Below are 18,819 nucleotides of genomic sequence, written 5' to 3'. Positions count from 1 at the left end.
AGAGACAAACAACAGGGGTTAGTGCAAAGACCGACGGAGACAAAGTGGTAGACGAGGGCTATTTAACAAACAGGAAACACACTAGAATTGGAAACACCTGGGGCAGGGGCGGAGCTACAATTGAGAAACACATGGAAAAGTACTGAGACAGAACACAGGGGCACAGGTCACGTGGGACACACACAGAGACATGAGACAGGGCTAAGACATGACATTAAACACTCTTGTAACGTTGCTACAACGTCACTTGTGTCATTGTTTATATTTTTGTCTTGGAAAAGTTTGTTTTTACGTTTCCATAACGTTAATATTTGTCTCGCTGGGAAGGTTATGTGAGAAACGTTCTAATAACTTTGTGATGCAAACCTTTATTAGATCACACATTTTCAGGACGTTCCTGGAACATTATTTCTGTAATGTTACAGGCTGACCTTCCTAAAACCTTTTCAGAACATTGACTAAACTTTCTTATAATAATAAAGGGAGAGAGAGAGAAAGAGAGGAACAGGGAGAGAGAGAGAGGTGTTCCTTGTTCTTTTCACTGAAGCTACATTTTTCTCACACTATTTATCACATCCCTCGCTGCAGCGTTTAGACCTGGATGTGTGATTGAGTTCAGGGGAACACTGTTGGCTCATTTACAGATTTTCTAAAAGGCCTGTAACGTCTTTCCAATTCAAGATCCCTCCAAAATCTGTAATCACTCATTCCTCCAGCGATTTCACCAACATTAAAAACATTAACACAAAGTTAGTGCTACTGTACCAGCCTTGAATCTTCTGGGAAGACCTTACTCTAGATGTTGGAACATTGAAAAGTTGAGAAAACTCAAAATTGCAAGGCAATTTACTGCTATACATTTTTTGAGAGTTTTTGAGTTTTGAGGCCAACTCAAACTTTAAAGTTTTGAAGAAAATCACCTCCAGTTGTGCAAACTAGGAATCTTTAGCTCAGAAAATAAATTTTTCATATGTATGAAAACTTCAAATCTTAGGTATCACCAAGGTAAAAATTCACTTTATGTTTTTAATTTTTAATATTCATTTTATAAAATGTGTATTGTGAGTTCTGCTGACTATCCTTCAATGTTTATGTTTAAAAAATAAGTTATACAAGTGTCTACAACACATTTTACAATAATCAAACTCATGTAGATGGCCAAATACTATAGATTTTGTTAATTTCATGTTAGCAGACCGGAACTGAGGGTTTATGACTATTACATTACATTGTTTGTTGCCTGTCATGACCATATGTCAAATATGCTTTAACTAACACAGCCTGTTTAATTCTAAAGGCTAAAATGTATGTTTTTGCTGCATAAAACAACACAAAAGGGGTTTCAGTACTATACTGTACAAGAAAAGTGTAGGATATGTGTCATTTAAAAAGCTTTTTTTGTTGTGAATTATTAAAAAAGCAGATTTACCAAGATATATCTGCTTCAAAGAGACAGAAATATATGATAATATCCAATCACAAACGTTTCTCGTTTTATCTCATATTTTAATGCTCTGTAATATAAACATGTGCGTGTCTGTGTGAGACAGATTAGATCTAACACTGTGCAGAAATGCTGTGCTGGTGTGTTAAATGAGGAGAGAAAAGCACATGAACAGATGACTTTTATAAGAATGGACCTTTTCCTCTCAGTAATATAATGCCCTACAATAGCCAAACATTTATCTGACATGTTTAGCCCTCCCTGCGTTTTACTCCCGCGGGGGAAATGTGCCGGGTAGGAGGAATGTCATCACGAGTAAAACTGATGAAAAAAATGAAATTCCTGCAGAATCTGGAGGTTCACATGCACTGACTATGGATGAATGACCTGAAGTAAATGGCCTGGACACTATATGCTATATATAAAATAGTGAATTATTGTAGTTTTTATTTATTATAGCCGTCAGACTTTGTCTGAGGGAGGGATCTGTACCTACTGTCCATGGCAAGTCAGCAGATGAGCAAGTTTGTTTTTTGCCATTTAGCACAAGCTATCACAAATGTGTGGTAAATGCTCAGTGTAAATGTGGGGTGTGGCCAGCAGCAGCTTATTTGCATAAAAGTGTCAAAGCCCTTTAACGGTTCATTCTGAAGGGACTGAAACTGGTGAGAATTGAGCTGGTAAAATCTTTATCTTTATGTGAGAGTGATTTTGTAAAAAGAACTTCATGAACATGTTTTGTATACCCATAGTCCTATTCTAACTTGTGTAAAAAAATTTAATTATTTCCTATTTTTAAGAAACTACTTTTCATGGTAAATAATTATATAGTTTTTAACTAATTATGTCACGTTGTAAGTAATTATTCCTCATTTTAAGTAATTATTTCTCATCTTAAGTTATTATTTCTCATTATTCATCTTTAAGTCATTATATCCTATTTTTAAGTCATTATTCATCGTTTTAAGTAATTCTTTTCTTTTTGTAAGTAATTATTTAAGTTTTAGGGCACTATTAATCATTTTAAATATTTTTTTCCTATTTGTAAGTCGTTTTTACTGTTTTAAGTCATTATTCATCGTTTTAAATAACTACTTTCTATTTGTCAGTAATAATTTAGCGTTTTAAGTAATTATTTCCTATTTTTAAGTCATTATTCCTCGTTTTAAGTATTTTTTCTTATTGTAGTCTTTGTCTCTTTGTTTTAAATCATTATTAATCGTTTTAAGTAATTATTTCCTGTTTTAAAAGCAATTATTTAATATGATTAAGTCATTATTCCTCGTTTGATGTAATATTGGTTTAATGGTTTAATATTTTTAAGTAATTATTCCTTGTTTTAAGCCAGAATTTAAAATTTTAAGTCATAATTTCCCAATTGTAAGTAATTAATTTCTCATTTTAAGCCATTATTACTATTTTTAAGTAATAATTCCTCGTTTTAAGTAATTATTTCTAAGTCAATATTTCTTGTTTTATGTCATTATTTCACAATGGTAAGTAATTAATTTCTCATTTTAAGTAATTATTCATTGTTTTAAGTAATTATTTCTTATTTTTAAGGAATTGTTTCCTATTTAAAGTCGTTATTTCTAATTTATAAGTAATTCTTCCTTCTTTTTCTGTCATTATTTCTCATTTTAAATAATTATTACTAATTATAGGCATTTATTTTCCATTATAAATAAGTATTTATATAAATAATGTGTGTATATGGGTTAATATTGTATCTCTGTAGGTAAACTCTGTATAATAGTGTGCACTGTTTCTTTAAGGTCGCGCACCGGAAGCGCTTGAGTTCTTTTCCGGTCTGCAGGTCCGCGCTGTGTGAGGGTGTGCTGTAGCTGCGCGGTGTTGGAGCGGATAAAATGAGCGTTCCGGCTTTTATAGACATCACCGAGGAGGACCAGGTACCGTACCCGCCGCCCCAACCCGCCTGAGTGCGGTTTAATCCGGTACCAGAGCCGGAGGATCAGTATTTAACCGGTTTAACTGGAGCCGGAGAGACACATGCTAAGCTAATTGTTGCTAACCCATAGCTAACGGTAGCTGCAGTATTACCCAGCTGTGTGGAGGAGATGCACATGCTAAGCTAACTGTAGCTAACCCATAGCTCCTGTATAACAGTACCCATCTGTGTGGAGGAGCTCCAGATAACATGGAGAGAATATAGAGATCTTATATACTCATATTTACCTCCTCATGTAATCACACAGTTACTATCTGTAGCTCTATACTACAGCTAAACACATTAAACACCTGCTGATACTGCTAATCTACAGTCTGTTTAGTGGATGCTGGTCATTCTTTGTGTTTGGCTGTTTTCATCAGATCCATTAAATTCGGTGTTTTTATTATTAAATTTAAATGTTCTGTATTGTAGATTTACACTAAACTCATTTAAGCTATGATCAAAAACATGTGGAATTGTTTAGTGAACAAAAACAGTGTTGAACATTCTCTCAGTCAGCTTTATGAAGTAGAGTCACCTGGAACTCAGGCTTTCAGTTAACAGCTGTGCTCATCAAGTAACTCATCAAGAGTTAATTTGCCTCTTAATGCGTTTGAGAGCATCAGTTGCAAAGTTGTGAAAAGGTAGAGTTGATATATTGATGGATGGATGGGTGGATACTTTATTGATCACAAAGGAAAATTCTGTACATCCAGTAGAAGGTATACATAGTACACAGATGTTACAAAGAAGGATAAGATAGAATGATACAGATATAAGTACAATGAAAATAAATTATAAAAGTAGAGTCTTTTAGCGGGTGTGTAATGGAGGTAGTGTAGTTAAATACAGTAAACCATACAGACAGGGCAAATGTGCAGTTATGTACAGTGAATCGTCCTATTTGAGGAATGTTCTAATACATAATATAGCAAGAACTACTCAACAAAGTAAAGAAAATGAGGAGAGTCAATCCGAAACATTTCAAGGGGATAAAACTGGCCCTCATCAGGTCCGCCCCAGGAAAGGAAGAGCAAGTTAACAGCACTAAAAAAAAAAATCAGTGAACTGTCTAAAAATCTTGTCACATTCTTCTATATCATTCATTCATTGTTTATAATAATTCAGATCTATCTAAAGGAGCGTTTGAGAGAATTTTAATATTTCGTGATTTATTTTAGCTTGATTTAAGTTACAGATTCTGGTCTACTCTTATAAAGTATATTATTCTCCTGATACTGAGACGATGTGGTGGTGTATCCTTTTTTGTTTTATCTAAATAAATAACTGTTGTCTGTTGTTTCTGTGTGTGTGTATATAGGCCTCAGAGCTGCGGGCCTACATCAAATCTAAAGGAGCGGAGATCTCTGAGGAGAACTCTGAGGGAGGTCTGCATGTAGACCTGGCTCAGATCATCGAGGCGTGCGACGTCTGCCTGAAAGATGATGATAAAGGTAAAGAATGAGCTTTCAGTGCCTTTATATGAAAACCCAAAAATCAGTGTCTCAGAAAATATGTATGTTCGTCCTTCGAATTATAAAAGCCCAAATGGTACGTTTGGCAGTGTGCCAAGTCCTGCTGGAAAATGAAATCTTTAGACTTTAGACTTGATAATAAAACAAAACCAAACCATCACTGATTGGTGGAAACTTCACACTAGACCTCGAGCAGTCTGGACTGTGTGTCTCTCCACTCTTCCTCCAGACTCTGCTCCCTTGATTTACAAATGAAATGTAAAATTTACTGATAATCAGTGATGGTTTGGAGAGACATGTCATGCCTTTTGCACAAAAGGTGTACTTTTCCCGTCGTTATGATAGCAAAGACACACTGACATATCCCAAATGAAGCTACAATGTTTGTGTTTACTGTAATTAAGGAATATTAGGCCTTTAAGTACTGTTAAGTATCACTTTTAAAACATGCTGTTGTGCTGTATTGTGTGTGCAGATGTGGAGAGTGTGATGAACAGCATCGTGTCTCTGCTGCTGATCCTGGAGACGGAGAAGCAGGAGGCTCTGATAGAGAGTCTGTGTGAGAAGCTGGTGAAGTTCCGGGAAGGCGAGCGGCCCTCTCTCAGGATGCAGCTGTATGTTTTCAATTCACTCATTTATTTAAACAGTCACACAATAAATTATCAGAACATAATCAAATGCTAAAAAAAATGGGAGTGGTAGTTTGGGAGGGGCAATGGGTGATGTATGGGTTTAGGGGTGGGGCAGGAGAGCTGATTTGCTGAGCTTGGCACTTGCCTATAGCACAGTTAAACTTGGGAGGGAGCTGCAGAGGCAGTGTTTTAAAAAGGTTAGGAAATGTTTACTTTTTTGTTTATTATATAATTCCATATATTTTTCTTCATAGTTTAGGTAATTTTAGTATTAACCTACAATGAAAACACTGAATTTAAGGTTTCAAAACTTTAGCAAGAACTGATCAAATGTAAAAAGCACAATTAAATAATGATAAAGTGGATTACATCAGATATCAGAAATATGATTACATCAGCTATATCTTAACTATTTTTTATATTTAATTATTTTCATATTAAGTCATTATGTCTTCCTTCATTTATTTAAATAATATTGATATTAAAAAAGCCTTATGCAACAGAATCAAACAAATTACAATTTATATTTAATATGAAGATGCTGAGTATTTTTTAGTGTTATCTGTTTTTTAATTGATATATATTTTAATGGTTATTTTCTACACTTCAGCCTCAGTAACCTGTTCCACGGTATGGATGAGAACACGCCTGTGAGGTACATGGTGTACTGCAGTCTGATTAAGGTGGCCGCCACCTGCAACGCCATCAACTTCATCCCCACCGACCTGGACCAGGTACAGTTCTTCATTTCTACACATTTCTTTAACAGAATGGATTAATTACTAAAAGCACAGTTAACTAATCTCCTGTGCTCCTCTCCTCACAGGTGCGGAAGTGGATCATCGACTGGAATCTGACCACAGAGAAGAAGCACACGCTGCTGAGGCTGGTGTATGACGCTCTGGTCGACTGCAAGAAGAGGTACAGTATCTGTACAGATCTCTGCAGTTACAGATGGGTTTATCTTTAGTTAGAGCGCTCGGACTGTGAGATATGATGATATATTTGGTGTGACGATAGAAAAAGGTCTATTGTTGGTATTTTACACTCTATTGATTATATCGTTATACAAAATACAACAGCCTTGTTGTTTATCGTACGAAGGCAATACTCTGAATTTGATACCGAAACAGTACTTTTTCTGATACATTTTCTAAATTGTAACCAAAAATCAAATTTTCATACTGTCACCATGAGAGACATGTGTTTGATTGTAATCTACAGTGAACCTGCAGCTAAAGTGATGGTGGAGCTTCTGGGCAGCTACACAGAGGATAATGCATCCCAGGCTCGAGTAGATGCCCACAGGTACGTACCCGTCTGTCTCATATGATATAACTTAAAATGTACACAGATTTACATTAAGAAAAGCTCTTGTTGGCTGTGCTGCTTTTAGCTGTGCTCCTGTTGGCTGTGCTACTGTTAGGTGAGCTCTGATTGGCTGTGCTTCTGTTAGCTGTGCTGAAGATCACTAAAGATGATTGAGAGAGCCTGAAAACTGACTAGCGCCTGTTGAACAGCACTGTGTGTCCTGTTGCCTGTGCTCCTGTTGGCTGATCTCTTGCTAGCTGTGCTCCTTTTAGCTTTGCTCCTGGTAGCTGTGCTAAGTAAAGATGATTGAGGGTGTCTGAAAACCGACGAGCACCTGTTGAACAGCACTGTGTGAGCCGTGCTACTGCTGCCTGTGCTCCTGTTGGCTGATCTCTTGCTAGCTGATCTCTTGCTAGCTGTGCTCCTTTTAGCTTTGCTCCTGTTGGCTGTGCTACTGTTAGGTGAGCTCGGATTGGCTGTGCTTCTGTTAGCTGTGCTGAAGATCACTAAAGATGATTGAGAGAGCCTGAAAACTGACGAGCGCCTGTTGAACAGCACTGTGTGTCCTGTTGCCTGTGCTCCTGTTGGCTGATCTCTTGCTAGCTGTGCTCCTTTTAGCTTTGCTCCTGTTAGCTGTGCTAAGTAAAGATGATTGAGGGTGTCTGAAAACCGACGAGCACCTGTTGAACAGCACTGTGTGACCCGTGCTACTGCTGCCTGTGCTCCTGTTGGCTGATCTCTTGCTAGCTGTGCTCCTTTTAGCTTTGCTCCTGGTAGCTGTGCTAAGTAAAGATGATTGAGGGTGTCTGAAAACCGACGAGCACCTGTTGAACAGCACTGTGTGAGCCGTGCTACTGCTGCCTGTGCTCCTGTTGGCTGATCTCTTGCTAGCTGTGCTCCTTTTAGCTGTGCTCCTTTTAGCTGTGCTCCTGTTAGCTGTGCTAAGTAAAGATGATTGAGGGAGTCTGAAAACTGATGAGCGCCTGTTGAACAGCACTGTGTGAGCTGTGCTCCTGTTGCCTGTGCTCCTGTTGGCTGATCTCTAGCTAGCTTAGCACCTTTAGCTGTGCTCCTTTTAGCTGAGCTGATGTTAGCTGTGCTCCTGTTAGCTGTGCTAAGTAAAGATGATTGAGGGAGTCTGAAAACCAACGAGCGCCTGTTGAACAGCACTGTGTGAGCCGTGCTCCTGCTGGCTATGCTTTTGTTGGCTAATCTTTCGTTGGATAATCTTTCGTTGGCTAATCTCTGGCTAGCTGTGCTCTCGTTGGCTGTGCTCCCACTATCTGAGATCCTGTTAGGTTTGTTACTGTTAGCTGTGCTCCCATTAAGCTGTGCTGAAGATCAGCAAAGATGATTTGAGGGAGTCTGAAAACCGGCAAAAGCTGTGTTAAACAGCGCAGGAGAAAATTTGATGGTGTATTAAGGTAGCAGGATCTGTGTGTCTGTGTGTATACTCACTGTCTGCTCTGTCTCTACAGGTGCATTGTCCGTGCTCTGAAAGATCCGAACACGTTTCTGTTTGATCATCTCCTGGCTCTGAAACCCGTACGTTTCCTCGAGGGAGAACTCATCCACGATGTGAGTAGAGCTGCATCATGTCCCTTATTTAGAAGCTTATTGTGCATACTGTATGCTTTACTGGACCACAATTAAATAACTAATTTTCTTTATATTTAGCTCCTGACCATCTTCGTGAGTGCGAAACTGGTGTCCTACGTCAAATTCTACCAGAGCAACAAAGACTTCATCGATTCTCTTGGTGAGTATTAGCAATTATTTCTTTGATTTTTAGTACATTCTCTATTTTTCCACCACTGTAGATCAACATGCCAGTTCTGTTACTGTATTGTTGCCATGCACACACGCCATATTTTATTTGCTATAAGGCGCATTAATAAGGAACAGGGGTGTCGCCATGTTTTACTTTTAATTCAGCAGGTCTCGCAACTGGGGGGTGGTGGTGGTGGTGGTTAACGAAGTTAAGGAAAGCTAAGCTAAGTAAACAAAACTGTAATTAAAAAAAAAAAAAAAAGCTTTCTAATAGTCAAAACAAGCACTGGATGTTAATCTACACAGATTTCTCTGATAAAAATATATATATATGGGTAGGTAAAGCACTTCTGTTGAGTGCAGCAGTGTTAGCATTAGCGGCTAACAGTAAATGCCGCCCGACAGTGCTACACTGAGGAACCCTGAGTGTTCCAGTAAACCAGGGCGATATTAGCTAGCAGTTCAGCCCACGTAGCTTGTTTTAACATGGTAAACACTCAAGACTACAATCCGATATACTCACCTCTGTACAGCAAAAAAAGCTAGTGCTTAGTGCGGTTAGCAGCTAATGCTAATGCAGCTCCAGCAGTGCTAGCCGGTGTTAGCATCAGGCTACAGGCCAATATACTCACCTGAATGGTGAAGGAGCTAGTGGTTAGCGTGGTTCGCAGCTAATGCTAATACTGCTCCATCCTTAGTGCTGGAGAACTAAACTGAAAACTCCTGTATAACTCTGTACTTCAGCAGAGTGGCTTTACTGCTCCTTAATACCCGACTGATAAAATTCATACATAAATTTACTATCCATCCTCAAGAAAAATTCTGCATCTTTTTTAGGGGTATAAAGATCTGTTTTTATTAAAAACACATTTTCAGTGGTGCTGATGCTGAAGGTACCGACCTTTTTTTTTTTTTCTTTTTTTTTTTTTTCTTTTTTTATAGCTGTTTCTAGTGCTGTGCGATATGATGATAAATATCGTGGGGAAGATAGAAAAGTGCCCTATCGTTTCTACAGTAATTTCATCAATTATTCATGCAAATATATAAAGTAGGCTACGGTGAAATGTATTGGCGTGATCACTTTGCATAAACTTTGTTTATATAAGTGATAATAAAGTACTGCATCTACCTCGTCTGTTTTCATTATATATATATATATATATTGCTGCACTAAAAGGTAGTAATTCTCATTTGTGAATGTTTGGTTTAATGTCACTTTGAAATAAAGTTGGAAAAAAAGTAAGCAATTATATTTTTGTCTGAAAACATACTCAAATGTGGTATATCATGATATATATCGTTATCGTGATATTAAAAAAATCTATATCGTGATGTATGATTTTTCCCATATCGCCCAGCACTAGCTGTTTTTGAACTGATCAGTCAGAGTCAGAGCGATCAGTTCACTGGAGCGTTCTCTGTGTGTTTTGCTGGTCAGTGGAGCAGCAGTGGTTGTGCACAGCTGGAATGTGAGACTCAGCACTGGCTTTGTTTGGTTTCTGCCTAAAGCAGCTGGTTAATTAGAGCCGGAACCTCCCAGTCTCACCAGTATGATGCTGTTCAGACTGGTCGTATAGTAATAATCAGTCTGTTCGGTGATGAAGACTCCCGCTGGCCCAGGTTGAGACGGATCACTGGTTCTGAGGTTCTCTCAGTGGTTATTTAATTAATGTAAATATGTTTTTAGTTTGGATAAACATCATTTACGTCAGTGATGGATCTCTAGTTCACAGTTTTGATGTAATTATTTGCAGTATTCACCTCTGTTCATTTTGGAGCCTTTCTATTGGTTCATTCATCATTTGAGCAATAATAAACAAGAGGAAGTTTGTTTTTTTTAAAGGTGGTCGGTCTAAAAAAATAATAGACCTCTTAAAAATTATGAGTTTCTTTGATTTTAAGGTATAAAGTTATCCAAAAGCAGTGTGTAACATGATGCCAAGATGCATGAAAACTGTGATTAAATACCAGATTTCTGAACTCTTAAAACTTTATGAATATGAACTTGTTTTCTTTGTATTACTTGAGGTCTGAAAACTCACAAAAACAGACATTTTTCATTTTCTGTAAATAAATGCTCTAAATGACAATATTTTTATTTGGAATTTGGGAGAAATGTTGTCTGTAGTTTATAGAATAAAACAACAGTGTACTCAAATATAAACCTATAAATAGCAAAATCAGAGAAACTGCAGCTTCCTTCAGAGAGCTACAGTTTCCTTAAATTGAATGATCGAAAAATAAGTCAGTAACGCTGGGCAATATGGCTCAGAAATATATATCATGGTATTTTTTAAGATTCTGATGGTTTCACATTGTACCAATATTTTTATTAATATTATAATTTTTTTCTTCTATTTTTGCATGACTGGGTTTTTATATAGGTTTGTGACTTACTGTACTGTTAATAATATGTATTTCAAAACACTAAGGCTTTAAATTACAGCTTTGATTAGTATTGGTTTTTTTATGTAAATTATATATATATTATATGATAAATAGATTCCCCATCAACTTTAACACAGCTTACTTTACAAAATAAACTGACCTAAAATACTTAATCAAAGGAGACATTTCTTAAAAGCTTTATTGCACAAGTTTAATATTAATTTACAGTATATTATTATTGAAGCCATAAGAGGCATTATAGTATTAAAATCAGATACAAATGCTTCTCCAGTTAACAAAGCTTGTTATGCTAACTGGCTAGCGTTAGCCAGCGAGCTGTGTCTGCTTCTTTGGTGGTGCTGTAATAATTCTTAACGCCTCTGTATGAGAAGGATAAATACAGATTTTGATGTTTTTTGTATGTTTTTTATAAGGTCTGTCACATGAGCAGAACATGGCGAAGATGAGGCTGTTGACCTTCATGGGCATGGCGGTGGAGATGAAGGAGATCTTGTTCGATACGATGCAGCAGGAGCTGCAGATCGGCGCTGAGGACGTGGAGGCCTTCGTCATTGATGGTACAGCTTCATCACTTCTATCTGTTCTTTATCTGTTCTTCATGCTGAGATTAGGGGAACAGAGGGAAATCAGAAACACAAGCGTATATAAAATGAGCTGTTTCTGAACGGTTAGTGGCCAGGATTGTGTAAGACCCGACTGCTCTGTTTATTTTGCTTATTTTATTCTGTTTTTCTTTCTTAGCTGTTCGGACGAAGATGGTGTATTGCAAAATTGACCAGACGCAGAGGAAGGTCGTTGTGAGGTAAGTTGTGGAAGTACCCGTCTAGACCGGTCAGAGTTACTCATTTTGTATAATAATTGAAATAATTACAATAAATTATTTTATTGTTATTTTAAGATCATTTTATGCCACTGTTATAATTAAAATATAATGACATAAAAAACCAATTACACACTTTTAAAGAAAAAAATCACTTTATTCATTACTTATTTGGAATATTCACACATTTTGAATGTAATCAGTTTTTGTAAATGTCCTAAATATATAATAAAATATTTTTTTTCTGTTTTTAAAACAATACATTTTTCCTTGCAAAAATAATTGAATAATTGGTTAGATACTAGTGCATCTCAAAACACAGTTATGTTAGTAATTCAGTTGAAAATGTGAAACTCAGATGTATTAAACACAGAGTGATCTATTTTAAGTGTTTATTTCTTTTATTGTTGGTGATTATGAAGCTTACAGCCAATGAAAACCCAACAATCAGTGTCTCAGAAAATTAGAAAATTACATAAGACCAATTGGTACTTTTGGCAGTGTGGGCAGTGTGCCAAGTCCTGCTGGAAAATGAAATCCGCATCTTCATAAAAGTTGATATAACACAGTGGATCAACACCAGCAGATGACATGTCTCTCCAAACCATCAGTGATTGGTGGAAACTTCACACTAGACCTCGAGCAGTTTGGACTGTGTGTCTCTCCACTCTTCCTCCAGACTCTGCTCCCTTGATTTACTTTAAATGAAATGTAAAATTTACTGATGATCAGTGATGGTTTGGAGAGACATGTCATCTGCTGGTGTTGATTTGTTTTTTATTTAGACTCACCAATTTAGATGCTGTTGTGTGTCTGTGTTAAAATGTGATAAATACTGTATATCGTAAAAATATCTTGTAATATTGCGCTATAATATTTTTACAATCTGACCCATCAGCTCTAATAGTGCGTGATCACTTACACCAAGGGTGGTGGCTTTAATACTGTTCTTATTGATATTGGTAATTGTATCACATCAACCATATCGTCCAGCCCTTTGCATCACAGTAACGAACTGTTAAGCACACCGTATTATTATAAGGCTAAACTATTAATAGCGGGTTTAGTGGTTAGTGCTAATGCTGCTCCAGCAGTGCTAGCTGGGGTTAGGAGCATATAAAGGAGTGTATATATTATTGTATGTAATATATTATTTTATTGGTCATCCCACCGTGAGGATGTTTGTGTTTTTTTTTTTTTTTTTTTTTAAATAGTGGTTTATTTCTGTTCAGTGTCTTAGGTCTTTTTTTAAGGTCCGTTAGTAATTGCAAATAAAACGTTTTAGACAGCGGATGGTGCACAAGCGACCAAAGAAACACGTAAATAAACAATATGTTCCATGTTAAAATTATAATGGCCATTTTTCTTCATAATCAGCTGTCATTAATTCTTAGTTTCTCACTACCTAGCTAGCTAATTTTTTTTTCTAGTTCCACCTTAAATGGTGCACTAGATGGCAGCATTTAAGGTGGAACAGAGGCATAAAATAAAAGCTAATTTCAGCTCATCACCACAGAGAAATTAAGAAATGGACAGTAATAAATAATTGGTGCACCACCTGCCTCCTTTCTGAAGACATATGATTGACCCCTAAAGTTAACTAGTTAAAGCTCCACTATGTAGAATTGAGATTTTTTTGTGCTCGTGGGCTCCCCCTACAGTTGTAGAGTGTAATAAATGTTTCAGGTCGATTAGTTTCTCTTTCTCGTTTTCTGGCTTTCACAGACATATTCGGTCTCTCTCCAGCTTCTGCCAGAGTGTCTGTACGTTAGTTTGTAAAGAATGAACCAGTAGTCCTTGTAGAACTGTTAGATCTAAAGGTTGGAAAGCAGGTCGCAGTTCTCGCGAGCGTTGGTCGTGGCCGCCTCGGAAAACTTAGAGTCTGGTTTGAGCTCAGAGGAGCTCCGGCACAGACACGAGAGCACCGCTATTCCTCCTATTACACCTCAATGCAGCACTGCAGTGAGTTTCCAGCTGTAATTTCACTGCTTTAAAAAGTTTAATAATCAAGTAACTCCTACCTAGTACTGCTTTAAGTAGCAGCAGTTAGGTTGCTGAAATTAAGAGCTCCACTGCTAAATAGCTATATCTGTATCGGGTTCTTAAAGGTTCTTATCCCAATTTTTTTACTAGGGCGAGGATTTCAGCCCTTACTCTTCTAGTTTTTTAACATCTGTACACCTGAACCAAAGGTGTAGCTCTTATGATCTTGCCTAAATTGATAATTTGAGGTACAACTGATTATTTGGGCTTGATACTGTATTTGCACTGTGTTGTAGTAAATAATACCAAACGCTAACCTGTACAATTTCTCTCCTCTGCAGCCACAGCACACACCGCACCTTCGGTAAGCAGCAGTGGCAGCAGCTGTACGACACCCTCAGCTCCTGGAAACAGAACCTGGTCACCGTCAAGTCCAGCCTGCAAACCCTCTCTCCAACCCCCTAACTCCACCTGCTCTGCTGAGCTTACACCCGTTTCAGTTTTCATATATATGCACAGCTAATAAACGACAAATGAAGACCAGATTTACTGCGTCCTTTTCATTTTTGCCTCCAATAGCATCTCATACATTTTCTTACAGTACTTCGTAGAGAAATTGTTAATGAAAAGCTGGCAGTAGACTTTGTCTGAGGGAGGGATCTGTACCTGCTGTCTGTGGCAAGTCAGCAGATAAGGCAGATGAAAGCACTTTCAAATAAGGAGTTTTGTGCTTCTATTGCAGTTAAGCATGAACTAGCCTGTTTGTGTTTTGCTATTTAAGACAAGCTAATGCTAACGTGTGGTAAACGCTAAACAGCTTATTTGCATAAAAGTGTCATTGCTCCTAAATGGCTCGTTCTGAAAGGGACTGGTGAGATCTTTATCTTTATCTGAGAGTGATTTTGTGAGGCTTATTCTAACTTGAGTTAAAAGAGTTATTAGTGCATACAGCTCTGGAAAAAAAATAAGAGAACACTTCAGTTTCTGAATCAGTTTCTCATTTTGCTTTTTTTATATAAATATGTTTAAGTAATATAAATACTGATGTTTTATTCTAGAAACTAAGGGCAACATTTCTCCCAAATTCCAAATAAAAATATTGTCATTTAGAGCATTTGTTTACAGAAATGGCTGAAATTAAAAAAAAAGAAAAAAAAAATAATGCAAAAAAAACAAGTTCGTGTTCATAAAGGTTTAAGAGTTCAGAAATCAATATTTGGTGGAATAACCCTGTTTTTTAATCACAGTTTTCATGCAGCTTGGCATCATGTTCTCCTCCACCAGTCTTACACACTGCTTTTGGATAACTTTATGCTGCTTTACTCCTGGTGCAGAAATTCAAGCAGTTCAGTTGGTGGTTTGATGGCTTGTGATCATCCATCTTCCTCTTGATTATATTTGCGTTTTAAGCTGTATATTGTTATTCTGCATCATCATTATTAGGTTGAGTAAGTGGGGATTTTCATCATGAATTTGTGATTAATAGGAATGTGATATGCACTGGGTCAGATCACTCCCTGAACAGTAGAATAAAGCAAGTTTCAGTATGATGAGCCAAGAGTTTTATACAAAATCAACATTTAGTCACAGGGAGGTGCTTTAAGTAATGTGGCTCATCCATGCAGAGGTACTGAGAGACTGTGTGAGACTGAGGTAACATGAGTTCAACAGTGTTCAGCTGTAGTGCTCACTTTATTAACTCAACGGAGAGGATTTTTTATTGTATTTTATTAATTTAGTCTTTATATGTGTGAATCCCTGGTGAAAAAAGTAGATTAAAGTATACTAAGCATTTTTACACTATAGAGCACTAAAGTTCTCTTGTAGCCACATTATTATTAATCAGTATATTTAAAGTAAAATAAAAAAACATCTTTGTTTGTACTTATTATACTTTAATTGTATAAAAATAGTACAAAAGTCTTTGTGTAAAATTGTGCTAAGCGTTCTTAAAGGGATAGTTCGGTATTTTTGACATGAGTCTGTATGGCATCATCATAACCAGTGTCGTGCATCCACACTGACTTACCCCCCACAGCGTCCTGTGAGCCGAGTTCTTGTCCAGTTTAGGTCAAAGCGAAAGTAGTCCGGCATGTTTGCTGGGGTCAGGAAAATAACTCCTTTTTCTTCCCAAAGCAGTACGTGTTCAAAAGAGTGATTTATTTACATCACAAAAAACTAACCCTGCAAAAGTCACACCTCGTAAATCACTTGGGTCCTACTTTCTCTCATTTCGTATCAGTGCGCGTCATTCTGACAGCGAGCTGCGCACGCGTCAACAAGCGAGAAGTAAACAAAGCGACCCAAACACGTAGGCTAGCTGTCAGGTTGCAGCGCTGCGCGCATTGATATGGAACGAGAGAAAGTAGGACCCAAGTGATTTACGAGGTGTGACTTTTGCAGGGTTAGTTTTTTGTGATGTAAATAAATCACTCTTTTGAACACGTACTGCTTTGGGAAGAAAAAGGAGTTATTTTCCTGACCCCAGCAAACATGCCGGACTACTTTCGCTTTGACCTAAACTGGACAAGAACTCGGCTCACAGGACGCTGTGGGGGGTAAGTCAGTGTGGATGCACGACACTGGTTATGATGATGCCATACAGACTCATGTCAAAAATACCGAACTATCCCTTTAAATAACATTTAAACTACTTTATGTATGTAATCCCAAATTTTAAATATGCTTAAGGTAAAATTATAATACATTTAATGAGAATAACACCTGTATCACTATTTATTATACACCAGGTATATTAGGAATGTACTAAGAATTGATGTTAAATATATGCTTCTTATTCCTGTCTTTTGTAAGTAGCACACTTATATTATACTTTGTTTGGTAGAAAATATATTTTAATATACTGTACTACAATTTTTAGCATGTTACAAATTTACTTACATTTTTTTCATTAGTAGTAGTAATTTAAGTTACTTTCGAAAAGCTACATGATACATTGTAGTTTAAGTGAACTACTGTAACAGCTGTTTTTATCCCTTTTTGCTAAAAATGAACAAAAATATATATGGAAATAAGTATTTTAGAAGTATATTGAATTACATTATAATAAAGGTGTACTTTATAGTAGTCTTTGTTTTAAAAACAATATATTGTACTTTTTAAAAATATGATCAAAGTTTACTTTCAAACATTTGATGAAAGCATAACATTAATGTACTTTTAAATTTATTTTAAGTAAGTATATACAGTAAATCTGTATATTTACAGCAAATTTAGACATTTCTCAATATGTTTTAAGTACAATTAAGTATATATTTTTTAACCAGTGATGTAATGATGATTACAGTGTTTATTGGGTTAAACTGTACTGCAAGTGAAAGGAGACTATTCTGGATATAAGATGAAATTAGATATATTGAGATGGTTGGGTATGGAGGAGGTTCTACAGTATGTTCTTTATGGATCCTGCAGCACATTTACCCACAGATGTTGCTACAGCTGGGCCTGTAGATCCTGTAGTCAGTCTTAGACGAGGGTTCAGGGAACCCGTCAGTCAAGGACTATCTGACCAATGGAGATTCAAGTGAAAATGAAAAGTGTGCCAAAACTCAGAAGCAAAAAACTGAAGCAGAAGCAAACGAGAGATTTAAGAATCAAAAGTCCTTACCAGAAAAAAAAAATCCACAGAGAATTCACAAAAACACAAAAATAAAAGCAAAGACTGGCAAAATCCAAACTGAAATAATTTTCAAATAACTGCAAAGTATAATAAAGTAACCAGTACAATTCAAAAATATATATTTGCTATATATTCTTCTCTTTTGAATTTTGAACATACAATTTTTGCTTTTGACTGCAGATTTTGATTTTGAACATTTTGATTGCAGATTTTATTTTTTTTTTGTGTAAAACTTTTGGATACATATCCGATTTAGGACCACATATGAAAGTGACTTTGGTACGTTCACACAGATCTGAGCAGCATTGAGCAAAAAATCTGATTTGAGTCACTTCAGCCAGTGCGCCTTATGTATGAAAATAGACCAGAAAATAGATCTTTATTAATAATGCACCTTTTAGTGAGAAAATACTGTAAATGTGACGGGTGTACTCTTTACTTTATCAAGATACTGTAGCAAGAAGAGTTTTGGCCTGAAGAAGCCTGAATAATCACACTGTGCTAAAGCTCAGCAAACACCATTCTTCTAACATACTTTCCTGACACGGCCGAGTGGACGAGTGTTAACCTTTAACCAGCATTAAAAGCCTATTGGCAGCTTTGTTTTATTGGTGAGAAGGATGAGGATCAGTTTAGCGCTGAAGAAGAACCGTCATATTTCACTCCTGAAGCTCGCGGCCTGCAGCCAGCTCCAATCCCTCACTCCCAGAGCCTGGTACCAAACGCTCCTCTGTGATGCGTCAGATCCTGAAATTATAGCCCGACTCTCTGCGCTGGAAAAGCTCCGTTCAGGCCCTTTCTTTCTGATCAGTAATATAAACATGAGTGAAATATATCTGCTGCACTGTTTTTGTTGTTACTGTAGTAACTAGAAATACAGCTCATTGCATTCAATTTAATTTACTGCACATCAAAACCTCGTAACAAACAGTTCAAATCAATTCTAAGCCAATTTTGAGTGATCTAATATTTTAATGTCTTTTTACACAAGTTAGAGCAGGTCTATGTTCTATACAAAACATGTTTATAAAGTCCTTCACACAAAATCACTCTCCCATAAAACTCTATTCTTACCAGTTTCAGTCCCTTTCAAAATGAGCCGTTTAAGGGCTCTGTCACCTTTATGCAAATAAGCTGTTGCTGGCCACACCCCATGTTTAAGCTGCACATTTATTTGAAAGTTCTTACATCTCCCTCATCTGACGACTTGCTACAGACAGTAGGTACAGATTCCTCCCTCAGAAGAAGTCTGCTGGCTAATCCTGATGTGTACTGTCTAAAGTTCTCAACCAGCAAATTGAAATGGCATTTCTTCAACTGATCTAGTGGGTGGGGGTTAAGAGGGCTAACCTCAACACAGTATTTTGCATTTCCAATCCCTATG

General features: G+C 36.9%; 1 protein-coding gene across 1 annotated transcript; it reads left to right on the top strand.

Annotated features, from left to right (window-relative positions):
* Positions 1–3,223: 3,223 nt before the first annotated feature.
* On the top strand, positions 3,224–14,340 carry eif3m (eukaryotic translation initiation factor 3, subunit M). Its single transcript, XM_022665994.2, has 11 exons — positions 3,224–3,354; positions 4,717–4,849; positions 5,346–5,484; positions 6,113–6,236; positions 6,329–6,423; positions 6,727–6,810; positions 8,292–8,391; positions 8,491–8,572; positions 11,406–11,549; positions 11,734–11,794; positions 14,137–14,340. The coding sequence occupies exons 1-11, from the start codon at positions 3,313–3,315 to the stop codon at positions 14,258–14,260; spliced, it is 1,128 nt and encodes a 375-aa protein (XP_022521715.1). The 5' UTR covers positions 3,224–3,312; the 3' UTR covers positions 14,261–14,340.
* The last annotated feature ends 4,479 nt before the right edge of the window (positions 14,341–18,819 follow it).

This window comes from Astyanax mexicanus, chromosome 9 (assembly GCF_023375975.1).
Source record: "Astyanax mexicanus isolate ESR-SI-001 chromosome 9, AstMex3_surface, whole genome shotgun sequence".
Classification (NCBI taxonomy): Eukaryota; Metazoa; Chordata; class Actinopteri; order Characiformes; family Acestrorhamphidae; genus Astyanax; species Astyanax mexicanus.
The sequence above is the reverse complement of the archived record's forward strand: the minus strand, read 5'-3'. Positions and strand labels throughout refer to the sequence as shown.